This window comes from Equus quagga, chromosome 1 (assembly GCF_021613505.1).
Source record: "Equus quagga isolate Etosha38 chromosome 1, UCLA_HA_Equagga_1.0, whole genome shotgun sequence".
NCBI lineage: Eukaryota > Metazoa > Chordata > Mammalia > Perissodactyla > Equidae > Equus > Equus quagga.
Window position 1 is genome coordinate 75028511 of NC_060267.1, and position 23616 is coordinate 75052126.

The 23616-nt window shown below is 37.5% G+C and overlaps 1 protein-coding gene across 1 annotated transcript in view; it reads left to right on the top strand.

Moving 5' to 3' along the window:
* HSDL2 (hydroxysteroid dehydrogenase like 2) overlaps nt 1–11533 on the top strand; it is a 64583-nt gene extending 53050 nt beyond the window's left edge. Inside the window, exon 11 of the mRNA XM_046644402.1 lies at nt 11238–11533. Within this exon, the coding sequence (XP_046500358.1) occupies nt 11238–11350 (113 nt within the window). The 3' untranslated portion in view covers nt 11351–11533. The remainder of the gene's footprint in view (nt 1–11237) is intronic.
* The last annotated feature ends 12083 nt before the right edge of the window (nt 11534–23616 follow it).

A 23616-nucleotide genomic window follows, 5' to 3' on the forward strand; every position in this document is an offset into this window, starting at 1 on the left:
ATTTTTAAAATTTTCTACTCTTAGAACACTACTCCAAATGGTAAGTGAATTAACACATGTATTTATTAGAAGCAGCACTTTAAAGCATTATAACATTCTAATGTAAAGATTCTTTCGTTTAGTGAGTTATAAATGTTATAACTTCATAAATTGAAGATCACAGTGTATTCTGTGCCCTGTAGGTCTGGCTTTCCAATTCTAATCCAGGATGTTAATGGCCTATATGCCATCTGAGTCAATCTATGCATGATGTTACTAATGATCAAGGTCTCTTCAACTTTTCCTTTTTTTTAATAGTAGTATTAAATATTCATGGTACAAAAATTAGAAAATACACTGAAGAAAAAATAAGTAAAATTATTCTTTATTGTGCTACTAAGAGATGGCTATCAGTTGATTTTGGTTTAGAGTCATATATATATATTTCTGTGAATGTATATAAATATACACATGTACTTATAAAAACAGGATTATAGCATTGCTACTTTTTGGTAATCTTTTTTACTTAGTACATTATAACATCTCTCAATGTTAATGCATAGTTATCTCTTTAATCATTTTCAGTAGTTTGTTTAGAGTTTCAACAACTGTTTTTCCATAAAGCTTAAACAAGGTGCTTTAGACATACTATATGCTCCAGAAATGTTTGGTAAATTTGAATCTTATAAATATATAATATTTTGAACTTAAAATCATTAAAATAAAAATTTATTGTCAATTTCTAAACTGAAATTACAATAATTATAGTTAATGTGTATTCTCTGTTTACTATGAGTTAAGCAATACTCCCACCAATGCTTTGAGATAAAATATTTTTTCCATTTGAAAAAAATGGGGGCCGGCCCCGTGGCCGAGTGGTTAAGTTCTTGTGCTCTGCTTCGTGGCCCAGGGTTTCGCAGGTTTGGATCCTGGGCGTGGACATGGCACCATGCTGAGGTGGCATCCCACATGCCACAACTAGAAGGACTCACAACTAAAAATACACAATTATGTCCCGGGGGGCTTTGGAGAGAAAAAGGAAAAATAAAAACTTAAAAAAAAAAAAAAAAAAAAGCCTGAGGCATTGATGAATCAGATAATAAACCCAAGGTCACATAGCAAGTTTAGGATATGACTCTAAACTAACTTCTAAGCTCATGCTCTTGTAGTCATTATGCTATGGTGCCCTCCAAAGGTGAAAGAATCAAGTGACTTCTTTAACTTACATTTTATTTATGTAGCATAAACCTGTGATGATGGCCCTTCCATTTATGTCTTTCTTGAGTGTGGTCCTGGGTTGAATGGGGGAGGTCCGTCAGCTAAATGAGTAATGTGTTTTCAAGTATCCTTAAGGTTCATGTTATAGCAACAGTTTACATTGGGAGCAAGTGAGTTCGCTTCTGCCTCTTAATGTCCTTTCGTTCTTACTCTTTATCCCATCTGCTTTCCTTTGACTGGGCACATTTTACACTTTATATGCTAAGCGTTCTCTTTTGAGGAACCATAGCCATTTCTGTGACTTAGTTCATATAGAGGATACATTGTAAATATAAAAACTCAAAGCAACTAGTGATCAATTAATCAAAATCTCTCCTTTTGGCCACTAGAGGCCACTGTATGGCAAAGTGTTACGGTAGAAAGAAACTAAATTGTACAAGATGACCTGATTGCGAGGAGGGATTATATATAGGATATTGTGTTTAATAGCTGTTTTTAAAAAGTTATTTTTTTAAACAGTATTATTGAAGTATAATTTACATACCATAAAATGCACCCATTATAAGTGTACATGGTTTTTAGTAAATTTCATAGAGTTATACAGCCATCTCTTAGAATCCAGTTTGAGAACATTTCCATCACCCTAAAAAATTCTCTCATGTTTCCTTGCAGTTGGTCCCCATTCTTGCCCCTAGCCAGCCAAACACTAATTTGCTTTCTGTCTTTGCAGATTTACTGTTTCCAGACATTTCATGTCAATGAAATCAAACAGTATATAGTCTTTTGTATCTGGCTTCTTTCACTTAGCAAAGGCTTTTGAGATTCATCCATCCATGTTGTAGCAGTATCAATAGTTTGGTTCCTTTTCACTGCTGAATAGTATTCCATTGTGATGGATATACCACATGTTATTTATCCATAACTCATCAGCTGGTGGACATTTGGATTGTTTCAAGTTTTTGATTGGATTGTCTCAAGCATTATGAATAATGTTGCTAAGAATATTCTCACACATGTATTGTATGGATGTATATTTTCATTTCTCTTGGGTAGATTCCCAAGAATCTGCTGGGTCATTTGGTAAGTTGATATATAACTTTTTAAGTTGATATATAACTTTTTAAGAAACTACCAAACTGCTCAAGTGGCTCAAAGTACCAATTTTACATACTCATGAGCAATGGATGAAGGTTCCAGTTTCTCCAAATCCTCACCAACACTTATTGTCTTTTTTTTTTTTAACAGCTTTATTGAGGTATAACTGACAAAAACTGTATATATTTAAGGTATATAACATGATGATTGATAGACATATGCATTGTGAAATTACTACAATCAAGCTAATGAACACATCCATCACCTCACATAGTTAGTTACCTTTTCTGTGTGTGTGGTGAGAACACTTAAGATCTACTCTCAGCAAATTTCAAATATACAGTACAGTATGGTTAACTGGACTTACCATGCTGTTCATTAGGTTCCCCAGAACTTATTCATCTTATAACTGAAAGTTTGTATCTTTTGACTAATATCTCCCCATTTCGCCTACCCCCCAGCCCCTGGCAACCACCATTCTACTCTTTGCTTTTGTGAATTAGACTTTTTTAGATCCCACGTGTAAGTGTAATCATACAGTATTTGTCTTTCCGTGTCTGGCTTATTTCAAGCAGCATAATGCCCTCCAGGTTCATCCATGTTGTCACAGATGGCAGTGTCTTTGTTATTACAGCCATTCTAGTGGGTACACGGTGGTATTTCATTGTGGCTTTAGTTTGCATTTCCTTAATGATTAATGATGTTGAGCATCTTTCCATGTGCTTAATAGCTATTTATATTTGATGAACTGTGTATTCAAATCTTTTGCTCATCTTTAAATGGACTTGTCTTTTTATTATTAAGTTGTAAATATTCTTTATAAATTCTAGAAGCATGTGATTTGCAAATATTTTCTCTCAGTCTGTGGCTTATATTTTCATTTTCTTAATGCTATCCTTTGAATTATGAAAGTTTTCAGTTTTCATAAAGTCTAATCTATAATTTCTTTCTTTTATAGTTCATGCTTTATTCCCTCAGTATTTCATTCTTCTTTATGCTATTGTGAATGGAATTATTGTCTTGATTTTATTTTTGAATTGTTTGTTGCTAGTATAGATAAATACAATTGATTTTTGTGTATTTATTTTCTATCCTGTGAATTAACCAGTGAAGCCATTTGGGCCTGGGATTTTCTGTGGCAAAATTTTTAATTACTGATTCAATTTATTGTTATATGACAATAGCTTTTATTTTTTAAACAGCTTTATTGAGATGTAATTCACATACCATACAATTCACCCATTTAAAGTGTACAGTTCAGTAGTTTTTAGCATATGCACAATATTTGCAATCGTCACCACAGTTGTTTTTAAAACTTTTTCATCACCTCAAAAAGAAACCCCAACCCGCACATCTGTGGACAGCTAGTTTTTGACAAAGGAGCCAAGAACATACAATGGAGGAAGGAAAGTCTCTTCAATAAATGGTGTTGGTAAAACTGGACAGCCACATGCAAAAGAATGAAAGTAGACCATTATCTTACACCATACACAAATATTAACTCAAAATGGATTAAAGACTTGAATGTAAGACCTGAAACCATGAAACTTCTAGAAGAAAATATAGGCAGTACACTGTTTGACATTGGTCTTAGCAGCACATTTTCAAGTACCATGTCTGACAGGGAAAGGGAAACAATAGAAAAAAATAAACAAATGGGACTACATCAAACTAAAAAGCTTCTGCACAGTAAAGGAAACCATCAACACAGTGAAAAGACAGCCTAACAATTGGGAGAAGACATTTGCAAACCCTGTATCTGATAAGGGGCTAATACCTAAAATATACAAAGAACTTACACATCTCAACAGCAAAAAAACTAACAACCCAATTAAAAAATGGGCAAAAGATCTGAACAGACATTTCTCCAAAGAAGATATACAGATGGCCAACAGGCATATGAAAAGATGCTCAACATCATTAACTATCAAGGAAATGAAAATCAAAACTACCATGAGATACCACCTCGCCTGTCAGAATGGCTATAATTAACAAGACAGGAAACAAGTGTTGGAGAGGATATGGAGAGAAGGGAACTCTGGTACACTGCTGGTGGGAGTGTAAACTGGTGCAGCCACTATGGAAAACAGTATGGACATTTCTCAAAAAATTAAAAATAGAAATACCATATGATTCATCTCTTCTGTTGCTGGATATATTTTTTTGTTTTTGAGGAAGATCAGCCCTGAGCTAACATCTACTGCCAATCCTCCTCTTTTTGCTGAGGAAGGCTGGCCCTGAGCTAACATCCATGCCCATCTTCCTCTACTTTATATGTGGGACGCCTGCCACAGCATGGCTTGCCAAGCAATGCCATGTCCACACCCAGGATCCAAACCCCAGGCCGCCGAAGCGGAACGTGCGCACTTAACCGCTGTGCCACCGGGCCAGCCCCTATTGCTGGATATTTATCCAAAGAACATGAAAACACAAATGCATAAAGATACATGCACCCCTATGTTCATCGCAGCATTTTTCACAATAGCTAAGACTTGGAAGCAACCTAGGTGCCCATCAAGGGAAGAATGGATAAAGCAGATGTGGTATATATACACGATGGAATACTACTCAGCCATAAGAAACAATGATATACGGCCATTTGTGACACCATGGAGGGACCTTGAGGGTATTATGCTAAGTGAAATAAGTCAGAGGGAGAAAGGCAAATACTTTATGATCTCACTCATAAGTTGAAGATAACCAATGACAAACAAACACATAAAGGCAGAGATGGGATTGGTGGTTACCAGAGGGGAAGGGGGGAGAGTAGAGGGCGGAAGGGGTGATTAGGCACATGTGCCGTGATGGACTGTAATTAGTCTTTGGGTGGTGAATATGATGTAATGTATGTAGAAATCGAAATATAGTTACACTTGAAGTTTATATGATGTTATAAACCAATGTTACCGCAATAAAAAAAAAAAGAAACCCCATACCCGTTAGCTGTTAACTCCATATCCCCCATCCACCTGCCCCAAGCCCTAAGCAACCACTAACCTACTTTCTGTCTCTGTAGATTTCCCTATTCTGGGCTTTCATATGAATAGAATCATATATGTGATGTTTTTGTGATGGGTTTCTTTCCGCATGTTTCCTATTTTAGCGTATTTTCAAGTTTCGTTCTTGATGTAGCATGTATCAGTACATGTTGTTGGTACTTCATTCCCTTTTTTAAAAAAATGAAGGTGAAATTCACATAGCATGCAATTAACCGTTTTAAAGTATATAGTTCAGTGGCATTTAATTTAGTGCATTCCCAAGGCTATGCAACCACCACTTCTCTTTAGTTTCAAAACTTTTTCACCCCCAAATGAACACCCCGTACCATTTAAGTAACACTCCCATTCCAGCCTCCCCCACCCCCGGCAACCACTAATATGCTTTCTCTCTCTCTCTGGATATGCCTATTCTGGATAGTTCATGTAAGTGGAATCATACAATATATATGACCTTTTGTGTGTGGCTCTTTTCACTTAGCATCATGTTTCAAGGTTCATCCAAGTTGGAGCATGGATCAGTACTTCTTTTCTTTCTATGACTGAGTAATATTCTGTCATCTGGATATGCCATAATTAGTTTATTTGTTTACCTGTTGACAGACATTTGGGTTGTTTCCACTGTTTGGCTGTTACAAATAATGCTGTTCTAAACATTTGTGTCCAAGTATCTATGTGGACATATGTTTTCATTTCTCTTATATTGCTAGGTCGTACGGTATTTCTCTGTTTAACTCTTTGAAGAACTGCCAAACTGTTTGCCACAGCAGCTGCACCATTTATATTCCTGCTAGCAATATATGAGGGTGTCTATTTCCCTGTATCCTTGCCCTCACCAACACTTTTTTTTTATAGCAATCCTAGTGGATGTGAAGTGATATCTTATTGTGGTTTTGATTTGCATTTCCCTAATGACTAATGATGTTGAGCATTTTCTCATGTGCTTATTGGTCATATGTATAGCTTCCTTGAAGAAATGTCTGTTCGGGTCCTTTGCCCATTTTAATTGAATTATTTGTCTTTTTTTTTTAATTGAGTTTTAGGAATTCTTTATATATTCTAGATATAAAGAAGATATCCCTTATCAGGTATATTATTAGCAAATATGTTCTCCCATTTTTGGGGAGGTTGTCTTTTCACTTTTTTGATGATATATTTTGAAACACAAAAGTTTTTAATTTTGATGAAGTCCAATTTATCTGCTTTTTGTTTTGTTGCCTGAGCATTTGGTGTCATATCTAAGAATCTTTTGCCAAACTCAAGTTTTGAAGATTTACTCCTATGTTTTCTTCTAAGGGTTTTTAGTTTAAGCACTTAAATTTAGGCCTCTGACCAATTTTGAGTTAATATTTGTATATGCTGTGAGGTAGGGTCCACCTTCATTAGTTTGCATGTGGATATCCAGTTGTCTCAGCACCATTTGTTGAATAGACTGTTCTTTCCCCATTGAATGGTCTTGGCAATCTTGTTTAAGATCAGTTGACCATAGATGTATGGGTTTAATCAAACCTATACATAGGTGGGTAAAGTTAAATGTAGAATTACCATATGACCCAGCATTTCCACTCCTAGATATATCCTCAAAAGAATTGAAAACAGGGGCCGGCCCAGTGGCACAGTGGTTAAGTTCACATGTTCTGCTTTGGTGGCGCAGGGTTCGCTGGTTCAGATCCCAGGTGTGGTCATGGCACCACTTGGCAAGCTGTGCTGTGGCAGGCGTCCCACATATAAAGTAGATGAAGATGGGCACGGATGTTAGCTCAGGGCCAGTCTTCCTTAGCAAAAGAAAAAGAGAAGGATTGGCAGTAGATGTTAGCTCAGGGCTAATCTTCCTCAAAAAATGAAAAAATTAAAAAATAAAGAATTGAAAACGGATACTCAAACAAATACTAGTAAATGCATGTTCATAGCAGCACTCTTCACAATAGCCAAAAGGTAGAAACTACCCAAATGTCCATCAACAGATGAATGGATAAACAAATTATAGTGTGTATGTATGTGTGTGTATGTATATATATATATAAAATAAAATATTATTCAGTAATAAAAAGAAATGAAGTCCTGATTCATAGTACAATGTGAATGAACCTTAAAAACATGCTAAGTGAAAGAAGCCAGACACAAAAAATCGCATACTGTATAAATCTATTTTTATGAAAAAATAGAAGAGTTAAAATCTGTAGAGACAGAAAGCTCACAGGTGGTTGTCAGGGCCTAGAGGGAGGGGCAACTGCTATGCATAATGGATACAGGGGTTCCTTTCAGGCTGATGAAATGTTTTGGTACTAGATAAAGGTAGTGTTTGCACAACATTGTAACTGTACTTAAATGCTACTGAATTGTTCATTTTAAAGCCTTTCCTTTGTCTGCTCCCCCAGAGATAATCTCCTTCAGGTCTTTTTGGTATTTCTTTCAATATTTAAAACCACACTTTTCAATGTTATTACATGTCTCAATGTTATACTGTTCTCTTTGGAATCACTAATCTAAAGACTGATAGGTGAGATTTAAGTTCTCTTGTAGCACCTTGATTCTGCTCCTCCTTTCCCATCCTCCCCGTGTAGTTATTTCACCATCTTTGCTTCAATCAATACTCTATGTTTAAATAATTATGATTCTGGTGTAGTTTGCCGCTGAGTCAAATAGTATACTATTATTATGTTTCTTCTCAGAACTTTTATTTTTCCTGGACATAAATAATTGCTCTATTTTTTTCCTCCATTAGACTAGGTATAAGGAAACTAAGCAAAATCTTCCTGTACTCTTCCCACGGCCTCTTGATACAATTTTCTACTGCCAAATGTGTTAGATTACCTGTCAGTCTACTTTTTTTCCTGGAGCCCTTTGTCTTCTTGTTACAATCTAAACAGGTAGCTCTTTAAGCCTGCTACACAGCTGTGATCCAAGAAATTTCTTTAACTCTTTCCTGCATCGATTCTGCTATTTCCTGTATCCCATGTCTTCATTCTTGGTTTACATCCTTATTTTGGTGGCACATGTTCTCCAGTAGCTTCATGAGAAAGGATGTATAAGAGGTTATTTTTGTGAGTATCTAAAACTACTTGTATTCTCTCAACACATTGATTGTTTGGCTGGTAGAGATTTCTGGGTTGAATTTCATTTTCTCTCAGAATTTTGAAAGCATTGCTCCATCTTCTAAGATTACCATTGAGAATTTGATACTATTCTTATGCTTAATCTTTTGTATGCACCCTTCCCCTTTCTGAAAGCTTTGGAATCAAACCCATCTCTTTCTCTGCGGTGTTCTGAAATTTCACAATGACACAAGGTGCTGTGGTCTTTTTTCTTTCATTTTCCTCAGTCCTTGATGGGCTCCTGGGGGGAATGTATCTTATATTATTTCTTTGATAGCTCTCTCAGTTCTCACTTTCTGCAGAAAACATTAGATCTCTGATTTAATCATCTTACTTTTTAGGAGATTGATTCACCTTGTTCTTTCCTTTCTGTTACTTTTCTTTCACATAGTAAGGAGAGACTTTATTTAATAAGATTACTGGGGGAGAAGGGTGGCTGGAAAGAGACTTTTGCAACAGTGGGAAGGAGACTGTTGTAATAGACAGACTGCTGTGACCAGATCTGCAAGTGTCTCCTTTCTATTGTATTTTATATTTTTATATACTTTATATATTATTATATTTATATAATAATATATAAATATAATAAATATATTATTATATTATAATTTATATCAAATTGTTAATTTCCAAGAGCTCACTCTTGTCTTCTCATTGCTTCCTTCTTCTTCTCTTACTTCCCCCTTCTTCCTCGTCACTCTACCCCATTGCATTCCTTATTCTACTGCTTTTCTCCCTTTGTCTCAGTCCTCTCCTTCCCCTCCTCTTGTTTATCCCCCTCCTTTTTCTCCCTCTTTCCTGTGTTTCTCCTCTTCGCCCTTTTTCCTCCAGCATCCTGTTCTTTTTTTTTTTTTTAAGATTGGCACCTGAGCTAACAACTGTTGCCAATCTTCTTTTTTTTTAATTATTATTAATATTTTTTAAATTTATTTTTATTTTTTTCTTCCCAAAGCCCACCAGTACATAGGTGTATATTCTAGTTGTGAGTGCCTTGTGCTGTGCTATGTGGGATGCCATCTCAGCATGGCCTGATGAGCGGTGCCATGTCCACACCCAGGATCTGAACCGGCGAAACCCTGGGCCGACGAAGTGGAGTGCGTGAACTTAACTGCTCAGCGACAGGCCGGCCCCTCCAGCATCCTGTTCTTGATACATTGTTGTTATGTCTTCTCTAATCAATGAGGACATGAATTATGGAATTTTTAATTTGTTTTTCATTTACTTTGTTTCTGTTTTCTTCTGTGCCTGCATTCTCTGTTTCCTCCAAATTGCTTTTATCTGTTTTTGTTTTGGGGTTTTTTTTTGGTGTCCATTTAATGTCCATTCATCTTTTTGGCAAGGCTCTTATAAAGCTGATTGGAAGCAGTGTATATAGGTGAGTGGGGCTTGTAGCCTAGTGGGTTTCACTGTAGAGTGACAGAGCAGGGAGCCAGTTTTTTGGCTGAAGGGCACTCAAATATCAGTGTTTGTAAGTTTTTGGAGGGGCTGTTATGTTTCTCCAAAGAATAAAGATCTTCCATGTAAATAAAAATTATCCCTTAATCTATTATTTGTAAATTTAGGTATTTTAACATCACATTGCCTTGGAATATTGCACAGCTCAGTTTATTCATTAAAATGAAAGAATTGGACTTGATCCTTTCTATCCATAACCAGTCTACAATGCTTTACTACAAGTCCTGTATAGAATAATTTAAAGGTGTTCAGTATCTCAATATATATACACAATACATTAACCCACACATTTTTTTTTCTACAAAGAGCCTGTGTATGTGGCCCAGTAAAGGTTTACTAATGCACCAGACACATATAGTGCCTTCTAGAGATAAGACCTATATATAAATTGGCATAATATAGCTCAGAAAACTATAAATGAGAATCAGACACACCTGGCTTTGAATTGTAGCACTGTCATGTACAAGCTGTGTGACCTTGGGAAAGTCAAAAATCCTCTCTGAGCCTATTTCCTCATTAATTCCACTGTATGCCAGACCCTATATAGCGTTGGAATGAGAGTAGCATATAAAGTTTCCTCCCTCTTTGGAACTTCTATTTATTGTATGTTGTTATTAGTGACAATTCTGTTTTAATGCTCACATTTTAAATCCTGGCATTTCAGTGGTTAAAATAAGGGTAGCACATACTTTTGTGTCCATACACTATACTTTTAATGATTGTTTCTTAAGAATATTATATGCGTTTACACCATTTGATTTTTTCAATCTAAACTTGAAATGTTAAAAGTTTAATGAACTATAGGGGCTGGCCCCGTGGCCGAGTGGTTAAGTTCGCGCGCTCCGCTGCAGGCGGCCCAGTGTTTCTTTGGTTCGAATCCTGGGCGCAGACATGGCACTGCTCATCAAACCACGCTGAGGCAGCGTCCCACATGCCACAACTAGAAGGACCCACAACGAAGAATATACAACTATGTACCGGGGGGCTTTGGGGAGAAAAAGGAAAAAAATAAAATCTTCAAAAAAAAAAGTTTAATAAACTATAATAGGTTGGAAAATTAACTAAAGTAGATGGTATTTGTTTACCACAATTCATTTGAGGGTCATATGTCCTTCAGTGTACTGTAACTAGTATATAAATGTTACATCTCCAGCCTTTTGCTATAATCTTTGCTGATTGTTGTTTTTACATTCTCTCTCCTATTATAAGATATTGTTAACATCTAAGTCTAGGAATTGGGATTCCCAAGATACTGATAAAAAAAATGCTGTAATAGAAATTTCTGTGCTTCAGAGGTTTTAGAACTCAAGGAGATTCTTTTTATAATGCATGTTCTTGAAGCAGTATATCCCTAAGGGCACTAATGGATGCTTTCCCGTCTCTCATTTTCTCAATTTAGGGAAACTAAAACCAACAATGGCATTCATGTCAGGAAAATTGAAGATTAAAGGAAACATGGCCCTAGCAATCAAATTGGAGAAGCTAATGAGTCAGATGAACGCCAAGCTGTGAAGGAAAAGAAAAAAAAATTTCATCCTCTAAGCTCAAAAAGGAAAAGGGCTCAGTAGTTAAAATCTAACGTTTGTTTTCCTCCCTCTTGTATTGTAAGGATACGCCTGTTTGTGCTGGAAAAAATAGAATTTCTGTATCTATAAGACTTGAAATTGTAATTAAAACAGCTAGCTATAAGCTTCACTAAGTGGAATTCTAATACATACTGTTCTTTCTATTTTGTGAGTTTTGCCTCTCAGCCCTATAAATCATTCACCATCTTCTTACAGGACAAGTATTATGAGCAACCAATTAGGGTCAAGCAGTAAAATAAGTTCTTTTCAAAGCTTCTTCTCCCAGACTAGTCAGTTTTAAAAATTTTTAGTTTTGGACTGTATACTAATGAAAATCTTAATGATATTTTAAATTTTTATATACTTCTTTTAAAGATCTTTTACAATGCATTTTCCCAGGAATCACATAATAAACTACTTAAATACCATTTGTAAAGACTAATGAAACAGTTTTTCATTTTGTTAACTAGCTTTCTAGGTGTAAGTTATCTATAGGAAAATATTAATGTAATTCAACTAATTGTAGTATGTATCCTATTTTAAAGTATGTAAAAATGCCCTAAAATAAAATTGTAACCCCAAGCCCTCTAGGACCAGTTAAGCTGACCCCATGTCTTATCAAGAGAGTGATTAGGAATCGACTTTCAGAAAATCTGCCAAGTCACATAGCCAGGGCATGTGCAAAAGAAGTGGTGACCAGAAACAACCTTGGAACCAAAGATCCTCCTTCCCACGGAACCCAAGGACCAGGACACGACCAGATCTTGAAAGTTGGACTCTTATCAGAAGCGAGGGGTCCCTCATTCAGGAAGATCCCGTGTTAAAATTCCTTACCCGCCTCATCAAAAATGTTTAAAACCCCATCATAAATGTTTAGAACCTCATCATGAATGTTTAGAACCCTGTCATAAATGTTTAAAACCTTACCATAAATGCTTGAAGCCCACTTATCAAAACCTGTTCCACCAGCGTTTATGTGTGCCAGCTTATCCTCCCTAACCTCTTAAATTTCATCCCAAATCTTGAATTGGGGAGACAGATCTGAGGGCACGTGTCCCCTGGCTCCCTGCACATCAATCTCACAGAATAAAAAGCTGATTTCTCCCACAAAGGCTGATGTCATAATTAATTGGCTTATTTATGTGCATTGGGCAGAGAACCCCAATTTTGCATGGTAACAAAATAATTTCTCCCCAGAAGTATGCACTCGGTAACAGTATTTTGAAATGAGAACATTAGAATAGATGATGGTTACAGGCTTAATTGTATGCCCCCAAAATTCATATCTTGAAGTCCTAACCCCCAATATTTCAAAATGTGACTATATTTGGAGATAAAGCCTTTAAAGTGCTGATTAAGTTAAAATGAGCCTTTTGGGGGGCCCTAATCGAATGTGACTGGTGTCCATATAAGAGGAAGAAATTGGAACACAAAAGAGAGACTTGGAATGTACCACAGAGGAAAGATCATGTAAGGACACAGCAAGAAGATCGTCATCTGCAAGTCAAGGGGAGAGGCCTGAGAAGAAACCAAATCTACTGACGCCTTGATCTTAGATTTCTAGTCTCCAGAACTGTAAGAAATTTCTATTGGTTTAGCCACCAGTCTGTGGTATTTTGTTATGGCAGCCGGAGCAAACTAATACAATGATTTGTTTTTCTTTTTTTAAAAAGCTCAACTTAAAAAAAAAACCAGCCCTTACCTTTCATTTTAATCAGTTAAAGATACTTCCTCAGTGTAATTTTTACTTATCTTCCACCCTCTTATATTATTGTGCTATTAAGTGACTTCAGCTGATTCTGACATTTTGTGGAATCATTTTAGGGGTATTTAATGTGTATCTTAGAAATAAGGAAACAGGATCAGAGATGGGAAAGAACTTGCCCAAGGTCAAAATTAACCAGGCCTATCCAACAAAAACCTCCCAGTACATTTGCCTTGAATAGAACCTGAAGCCCTCACCTCCCCCTCTGGGAAGCCCAAATGGATTGACTTTGGGGTGGTAGCCTTACAACTCCTTTGGCATCTCCCAGTCATTTCTAGTTGGGAGATCCTGGTCAGATGTTGCCAGCAGGCTTCTTTTCTACTGAAGTTTTCTAAAGACTTCTCTCCTTTCTCTGCATTCTGCAAATGGTCTCAAAGCTTTGGGAAAATAAAAAGTAAATATTGTGAGGCAGGAATCCTGGGTTCTGGTCACTAAACATGAACTTGCTAACTAAAAGGTTTTAGGATATTGGAAGAAACTCTTTCACCTAGTAATTGAGTGAATTGGATGAGGTCGTCTGCAGCCCCTCTGTGCTCATTATCACCAAGAAGTACTGAGCAATCTGCATTATTCTATCAGAAATAAAGGAGACCTTACCTACATTCCTGAAACCTTCCGTCTTGCCACATTCCCCAGCTGCCTTAATGAATTCATGTGTTCCCTTTTCTTGGATCTTCCGCATTAACTGCGTTGAAATTGTAGGTCCTGCCATAGGTTCTGAATGGCCGTTTTGTGTGTTGTCCAGTAGCCAGTTGAGCCCTGTTTCTGAAATAGAATGGTTTAGAGGGAAATCATGCCAGTGGGTTTTTTAGTGATTGAGTGAAATTATTTAGACATTATTTTTAAGATGGTTTGTTGCTAGTAATCCTATATTTCAACAAATCCTCTTATAGTACTTCTTAAATAATCCTCTTAAGCAGAAGAAAAAAGTCCTTTTTCTCTACCTAAGTTCTCAACTGGGGCCCTGTAAATTAGACTAACAAAAGATAGATTAACAAGAGAAGAACAAAGAAATTCATTAACGTTCATTTGCACGTATACATGGGAGCATTCATACATGAGTAACTCAAAGGGACGGTTAGAACTTGAGCTTATGTAACATCTTAACAAAAGAACAATAAGTTTTTAGAGAAGTAACAAGACAAAGGAAAAGGACTTTGAATTTCTAAGGGTGGCAAATTGTGCAAAGGAAAATACATGGATTGTTTAGTGAGGGAAAATTTAGTTTTGTAAGAAACCACTAACTGTCTTCCAAAGTGGCTGTACCATTTTGCATTCCCACCAGCAATGAATGAGTGTTCTCATTGCTCTCCATCCTCACCAGCATTTGGTATTGTCAGTGTTGTGGATTTGGGCCATTCTAAGAGGTGTGTAGTGGTACCTTGTTGTTTTAATCTGCAATTCTCTAATGACATAGGAAGTAGAACAGCTTTTCATACGCTTACTTGCCTCTTTATTTTCTATGGTGAGGTGTCTGTTCAGGTCTTTGGACTATTTTTAAATCACGTGGTTTTCTTATTGTTGCATTTTAAGAGTTCTTTGTATATTTTGGGTAATAGTCCTTTATCAGTTGTCTTTTGCAAATATTTTCTTCCAGTCTGTGACTTGTTTTCTCATTCTCTTGACATCATCTTTCACAGAGCAGAAGTTTTTCATTTTAATGAAGGTCAGCTTATCAATCGCTTCTTTCATGGATTGTACCTTTGGTGTTATATCTAAAAAGTTACTGCCATACCCGAGGTCATCTAGGTTTCTCCTATGGTATTTTATAGGAGTTTTGTAGTTTTGCGTTACATTTAGATCTGTGTGATCCGTTTTGAGTTAATTTTTGTGAAAGGTACAAAGTCTTTGTTTAGATTCTGTTTTTTTGCATGTGGATATCCACATTTGTGAAAAGACTTATCTTTGCTCCTTTGTTAAAAATCAGTTAATTATATGTATGTGGGTCTATTTCTGGACTCTATTCTGTTCCATTGATCTGTTTGTTTATTCTTTCACCAACACCACACTACTTGGTTACTGTAGCTTTATAGTAAGTCTTGAAGTCAGGTAGTGTTAGTCCTCCAACTTTGTTCTTCTTCAATATCGAGTTGGCTGTTCTGGGTCTTTTGCCTCTCCATACAAACTTTAGAATGATTTTGTTGTATCCACAAAATAACTTGCTGGGATTTTGATTGGCATTGCACTGAATCTATATATTAGTTTGGGACAAACTGATGTCTTGACAATATGGAGTCTTACTATCCATGAACATGAAATATCTTCATTTATTAAGTTCTTTAATATCTTTCATCCGAGTCTGGTAGGTTTCCTCGTATAGATCTTGTACATACTATGTTAGATGTGTTCCTAAGTACTTCATATTTTTGGGTGTTAATGTAACTGGTAATATGTTTTAAATTTGAAATTTCACTTGTTCATTGCTGGTATGTAGGAAAGCAATTGACTTTTGTATATTAACCTTGCATCCTACAAACTTGCTATAATCATATATTAGTTCCAGGTTTTTTTTTAATCAATTCTTTCAGATTTTGTACATAGACAGTTATGTCATCTGCAAACACAGACAGTTTTATTTCTTCCTTTCCAATCTGTATAACTTTTATTTCCTTTTCTTGTGTTATTGCATTAGCTAGGACTTCCAGTTTGATATTGAAAAGCAGTAGTGAAAAGGGGACATCCTTGCCTTGTTTATGTTCGTAATAGGAAAGCTTCCAGTTTCTCATCTTTAAGTATGATGTTAGTTGTGGGGTTTTTGTGGATATTCTTTATCAAGTTTAGGAAGTTTTCCTTCTTCCTCGTTTACTGACAGATTTTATCATGAGTGGGCGTTGGATTTTGTTAAATGCTTTTCCTACATCTATTGATACGATCATGTGATTTTTCTTCTTTAGCCTGTTGATGTGGTAGATTACATTAATTGGTGTGTTGAATGTTGAACCAGCCTTGCATACCAGGGATAAATCCTACTTGGTTGTGTTTATGGTCTGAATCATGTCCTCCCAAATTTCATATGGTATTAGGAGGTATTAGGAGGTGGACCCTTTGGGATGTGATTAGGTCATCAGTGGAGCCATCATGACTGGAATTAGTGCTCTTATAAAAGAGACCCCAGAGAGCTAGCTGGTCCCTTCCACCATGTAAGGATATAGCAAGAAGGTGCCATGTATGAATCAGAAATTGGGCCCTTACCAGTCACTGAATCTGCCTGTGTCTTGGTCTTGGATTTCCCAGCTTCCAGAACTGTACGAAATAAATTTCTGTTGTTTATAAGCTAACTAGTCTCTGGTATTTTTTTATAGGAGCCCGAATAGGCTAAGACAGTTGTGGTATATAATTCTTTTTATACATTGTTGGATTCAATTTGCTAATATTTTGTTGAGGATTTTCCTATCTATGTTCATGAGAGAAACTGGTTTGTAGTTTTGTTGTAATGTCTTTGTCTGGTTTTGGTAAGAGGATAATGCTGCTTCATAGAATGAGTTAGGAATACTGCCTCTGTTTCTATCTTCCAAAGGGGACTATAGAGAATTGGTATAATTTCTTCCTTAAGTGTTTGTTAGAATTCACCAGTGAACCCATCTTGATCTTCTGCTTTCTGGTTTTGAAGGTTATTAATTACCATCCTGTTTTTTCCCATCTGTTCTGTATATCTTTTTGTTCCTCTTTTCCAGACTTCTTCCATTTCATTCTGCCTTCCATGTAATGCAGGGATCTCACAAAATATTCCCATTTCCTTTTCCCATTCATTGTACTATTTTGGTCATACATTTTATTTCCAAATATGTTATAAATTCTACCATATATTGTTTAATATTTTTGTTAAACAGAGTTATCTTTTGAAAGATTAAAAAAATGAGAAAAAGGTCTTTTAAATTTACCCATATATTTACTATTTGCACTGTGAAAATGTCCATCATAAATTATCCAAACATATGAACATATCCAAAAGTTTCCTCCTGCCCCTTTCTAGTCTTTTATGCTCATCCTCCACACCATTTCCAGCAACTACTGATCTGCTTTCTATCACTATAGATTTGTTTGCATTTTCCCAGAATTTATATAAATAGAATCATACAGTATGTACTTTTTTGTTGTTGTTTCCCTTCTTTCAATTGCATAATTATTTTGAGATTTATTCTTGTTGTTAGGTATATCAATAGTTGATTCCTTTTTATTATTCCTGAGTAGTTTTCATTATATGGATAAACCACAATTTGTTTATCTATTTACCTGTTGATAGACATTTGGGTTGGTTCCAGCTTTTGGCTATTACAAATAAATCTGCTGTGAAATTTCATTTACAAGTCTTTGTATTCTCTTGGGTATGGAATCGCTGGATCATATAGTGGATGTATATTTTGAGAAATTGCCAAACTTTTTTCCAAAGTGCTTGTACCATTTCACATTTCACTAGCAATGTATAGGACTTCATTTTTTCACATTCTCATCAATACTTGATATGTTCAGTCTTTTAAAGTTTAGCCATTCTAATGCACGTGTAGTGGTATCTCATTGTATTTTAATTTTCATATCCCCAGTGGTGTTGAACATCTTTTCATGTGCTTATTTGACATGTGTAAATCTTCTTGGTGAAGTGTGTGCTCATGTCTTTTGCCTACATTTCATTCCATTGTTTTCTTATTATTGAATTTTGGGAGCTCTTTATATATCAAGATACAAGACATTTTCAGACATTTACAAATAATCTCTCCCTGTCAATGGCTTGTCTTTCCATTCTCTTACCAGTGACTTAAAAACAACAAAAAATTTTGATATTGATGAGGCTCAATTTATCAATTTTTTTCTTTTATGGATCATGCTTTTGGTGTCATAATTAAGATATCTTTGTCTAACTGAGAACTTCTGGAACTTTTACAGTTTTAACTTTTGCATGTAGGGCTCTTATCCATATCAATGTAATTTTTGTACATGGCGCAAGGTATGGATGAAATTTAACTTTTCTGACTAGCAATATCCAGTTGTTCTGGCACCATTTGTTGAAAAACATAGCAGAGTTTAAAAAGAACCTAATAGAACTTTAGAAATGCAAAATATAACACATTAAAACTTTGCCATAATATGATAAGTTGAGGGTTCCATTGTTATAAGGTTAATGAAAAACATTGTTTGGTCACAAAAAGCACAAAAGTAATGTTAGTGAAACTTAAAAGTATAGACAATTGACCATATCTGGGAAAGTTCCAAATGATTACAAGGCAGTAACTTCCTAGCCACTTCCTACCCTTCTAGAAGATAAGAACTTTATAATTCTCCCCAGTTTGAGAACAGGAGCTGATCAGAGGATAGGAACCAGTATCAAGTGGCAATTATCTGAATAATTATGGAAGGCTGTTTTATATCAGTTTACTAATTGTCACATGTGCTGTGTCCAATATACTGGTAAACTTATCTATTGGATTCTTAAGTTTAGTTATTGCAGTTTTTGGTTCTGGGATTTCTCTTTGATACTTTCTTTTTGTAACAGCTTTATTGAGGTATAATTCACATACTATACAATTTACCCATTTAAAGTGTACAATTCAGTGGGTTTTAGTATATTCACAGAGTTGTGAAACAAACCATCATCACTATCAATTTTAGAACATTTTCATCATCCCCAAAAGAAACCCTTTACCTTTTAGCAGTCACCCCACATTTCCCCTGATGCCTGTTAGCCCTAGGCAACCAGTAATTTACTTTCTGCCCCTAGATTTGCCTGTTCTGGAAATTTCATATAAATAGAACCAAACAATACTTGGTATTTTGTGACCAGCTTGCTTCACGTAGCATAATGTTTTCAAGGACATCATGTTGTAGCATGTGTCAGTACTTTATTCCTTTTTGTGGCTAAATAGTATTCCATTATATGGATAAACCACATTTTGTTTATCCATTCCTCAGTTGATGGACATTTGAGTTGTCTCCACTTTTTGTCTATTATGAATAATGCTTCTATGAACATTCATGTCTAAGTTTTTGTGGGGATATATGTTTTTATTTTTGTTGGGTATATACCTAGGAGAATTGCTGGGTCATATGGTAACATTATGTTTAACCTTTTGAAGAAATGCCAGTGTTTTCTAAACCACCTGCACCATTTTACAATCTCACGAGCGGTGTATGAGGGTTCCAGTTCTCCACATCCTTACTGACACTTGTTATTGTCTGTCTTTTTTATTATAGCCATCTTACTGGGCATGTAGTGGTATCTCATTGTGGTTCTGATTTGCCTTTCCCTGATGGCTCTATTTGATTCTTTTTCAAAGATTCTAACTCTCTAGTGAAATTCGTCATTCTGTTATTTGTATTCTTGAACATATTAATCATAGCTATTTAAAGGTTGTATCTAACAACTGCAATATCTGGATCATGTGTGCTTCTGTTTCTGTTGTCTTTTTTTCCTCCTGGCTTTTGTTCAGTTAGTCTTTTTTCTTGGCATATTGGTAATTATTGATGGAATATCAGATATTGTGTATGAAAAATTATAAAGGCTCATCAACCAAAGAAGATTTATTTTTTTCTTTCCGGCAGATTGAACATGGGAAGATCAGTTCGATTCAGTCAGGGATTGAGACAGTTCAAGTTTATTTTAGGTATTATTAGTGCTATTTCTGATTTGCATTACTCTCAGGGTCTAGTTCAAAGATCTCAACTGAAAGGCTGAGGTGTCTACCAGGGCCCCTCTTTCTTATTTAATTCTTCCCAGCATCATGAGATGGCCAAAGATTTCTGCTTAGATTGTTTTTCCCTCTTAGCAGCTGATTTCTGCTTGGTTTCCTGGCTTCTTGCCCCTTGCATGTACGGGTTAGGAATCAGCAGGTGCTTTCAGGGAAGGGGCTTGTAGACTAATTGACTCCTTTTACTGTGATTGCCTTTTTTCTGGGATCTCAGCCTCCCAAGTCCTAGCTGCCTCGATAGACTTGACTTCCAAATTTCCTACCTCTAGCCCAATCAGACTGTCCCAAGCTCTAGGATGTCTGTTTGGTTTCTATACTCCTAGGCACAAATCAACAATGCCCTGAGAAGGAAAAGTTGCTGCGAATGTAGGATTCACTTCAATGTGTTTCTATTCTTCCTGGGCTCTTGGACTCTCAAGCTTTGGCTGCCTACAATAGCTTTAAATAGTCCTTTAAAAAAAAAAATCTAGCTTTTATAGTTGTCAGTGAAAGAGTTAGTTTGTTCAACAAGGTACCCCATCATAGCTGGAAGCCTGCATCATTTAAAAAATTCATCATGATGGAAATATCCTTTACATAAATGGGATTGCATTTAAAAAAATTTAATTGTGGTAAAAAACATAATATAACATTTATCCTCTTAACTATTTTTAAGTGTACCGTTCAGTGGTGGTAACTATATTCACATTGTTGTGTAATAGATCCCTAGGACTTTTTCATCTTGCAAAACTGAAACTCTATACTCATGGAACAACTCCCCATATTCCCCTCCTCCAGTGCCTGGCAATCATCATCATACTTTCTGTTTCCACGATTTTGACAACTCTAGGTACCTGATATAAATAGAACCGTACAGTATTTTCCTTTTGTGACTGGTTTACTTCACTCAGCGTAATGTCCTCAAGGTTCATCCATGTTGTAGCAGGATGTTGTTCATCCATGTGTGACAGGATTTATTTTTTAAGGCTGAATAATATTCTATTGTATGTATATGCCACATTTTGTTTATCCATTCATCCATCCGTGAACATTTGGGCTGTTTCCAACTCTTGGCTATTGTGAATAATGCTGCAGTGAGCACGATATGCAAATGTCTCTTCAAGTTCCTGCTGAAATTCTTTGGGATATATACTCAGAGCTGGGATTTCTGGATCACGTGGTAATTCTATTTTTAGTTTTTTGAGGATCCTCCACAGTATTTTCCATAGCAGCTGCACCATTTTACATGTCCGCCAGCAGTGCACAGGGTTCCACTTTCTCCACAGGATTACATATTTGAAATATGTAGCAATTAACTCTACACACATTATTTTGTCAGATTTTTTGCACAGACTTTTTTATTCAGCCTAGATCAGGAGGAGTGTTCATAGAGCAAGGTGTTAAGAATCCTTTCTCCTTTGTTCAGAAATTAGTCTCTTTCTCTGCCTCAGTCATATTCTTCTCTCCCATCCCCTATCTCAAGGGAAGGAGTGTCTGTGGTTTCCCTATCGCAGTTGGAGTGAGGCCAAGATGAGAGTACCACATATGGCTAATCAGATATGCTTTCAATGTTATTTATTACCATTCTTATTATTTTGGAGATGCTTAGTGTATTAAGTAGAAAGGGAGTTAAGACCATGGAATCTGGAGCCAGACTGCCTGGGATGAACCTCGGCTTCTCCAGCTACTATGTAATCTTTGGCAGATTTCTTAATTTCTCTGTGCCTCAGGTTCCTCATCCATAAAACAGCAATGCTAACACCTATTACTGCGCAAGGGCACAGTCTGCTCACTGCAAGACAAAAGTCAATCTTCAAGAGGCAAGATGGTGGCAGAGAAAGGGCATTTATTAAGCAGTAAGCCAGCAAATTGGAAGATGGTAGACTAGCATCCTAAAGAATCATCTCAAGGGGCCACAGAATCTTGAAGCCCTTATATAGGCACGTGGGTTATGAGGGAGGGGTTAGGAATATTGACCCTCTGGTGTTAGATTGGGAGTCACCACACTAGATCTTTCAGTTGTTACTGATGATGGCTACCAGCACAGACGCTCTGTCTGGGGGTCATCACATTCCTAAGAAACTCAAAAGAACAGTTATGGGCTTGAATTATTGCAGTTGGGAGGTACATACACAAGCAGGGGCCATAAAATCTACAGAGCCTAGGTAGATCTGGAGGGTGCATATTCAGCTGGATTAGTTAATTAGAGGTCATTCAGAGTTACAATATGGTTTCTCTTCTACACTATGGATTCCCTTATGTCAACCTCGTGTTGAGGCAGGTATCACACTCACTTCATAGAGTATTTAGGATTAATAAATTAATATTCACTAAGCACTTAGTGTAAACCCTTGGCACATAGTAAGTGCTATGAAAGTGTCTGCTAGGTAAAACAAAGGTGGAGGGCGCCTGGCAGCACAAAGCATGTCCAGCCTTACCTCTGCTGTGCCGAGCTGTGTAGGTGGTGTTATTGCACGCTGCCAGGAGAGGGTTTTGGGTGTTAATAGATGGCTGCGCTCCCTCCACGGCATGGGTGCGTGTGCTGCAGGTGGATTAGGAACTTCCACCTGGCAGCGGTTGATGAGGATTTTAGGCTAGTTAATTTTAAAACTGCAGATGAGAAGCGGCATGGGTGCGTGTGCTGCAGGTGGATTAGGAACTTCCACCTGGCAGCGGTTGATGAGGATTTTAGGCTAGTTAATTTTAAAACTGCAGATGAGAAGCAGGATCCGAGGACTGGAATTTGCTTGCTCTTTGATGAGAGAGATTTGCATTTGTGAAGGAAGGGGGGATGGCCTTATCTCTGGAAACTCTTAATGGGGAAGGCAAGAACTTAAGTTGTTTACTATCTGGCAACCTCATGTAACTGACCCCCCCCACCCCCCCATCCTCCTTTGTCTTTGGCTGAGGATAATATTTAAGCAGTGGCTTCTGCCATTTACTCAATCCGGTTTGATTCTTATCTAAAAGTTGTGGGACCGCCCAATGGCCGGACCCTCTGGCATTGGTACCATTTTAACTTTGTCTGGTAAAGAGATAACTCACATACCTATGCTTTAAATTTAGCCTTACTCTCCAACCATGTTTGCAGCAGTAGCGGGGGCAGCAGCGGCTCCTCCTGCCTGTGGGTCCTGTCCCCACGCAGCAGCTCTGACTGCCCATGGGTCCTCTCCCCATGCTATTCCATACTATTCTCTAAATAAAAGAGCACTACTGCCCGATCTTGAGAGTCCAAGAAATCTTTCTTTCGACTCCTCGGCTCACCGACCCCGCATCAGCGGTGATGCGGGAGCTGTACGTCTGTCGGTCAGAGGTGTTCTTGCACACGCCTGGGTGCAGAGGGGACTATACTTAGTGCGTTAAAGCAAGTGTCCCACACCTGAAGAACGGAGCGGGTTCTTGCAAGGAGGTGTGCTCCTTGTACTCAGGTGCTGTCCGGAGCTCCGAGCGGCAGCGGGGACAGCGGCCCGGGGCGCGCGGCAGGAAGGGGTGCTACCTACTTCGGAACGCACGGGGATCGTGGGTCCCACACCTGTATGGGTGCGGAGACCCAGCCCGCGGGCGCGCGCGCGCGCGCGCGGAGTCGGAGGGTCGGCCCCCACCTCCTCCGGGCAGCGACGACTGCGAGCCCGGTGCGCGTCGTAGGAGGTGTCGTTACACACTTCCTGTGGGTCTCGCGGACCACGGCGCGTTTCCGGCGCCGGCTGGAGCCCGGGGTCCGAGCCCCCGCCCCGCGCGCCGGCCCCGCCCCGCCCCCGCCCCGCCCCCTGCCCGCCCGCCGCGCTCGGA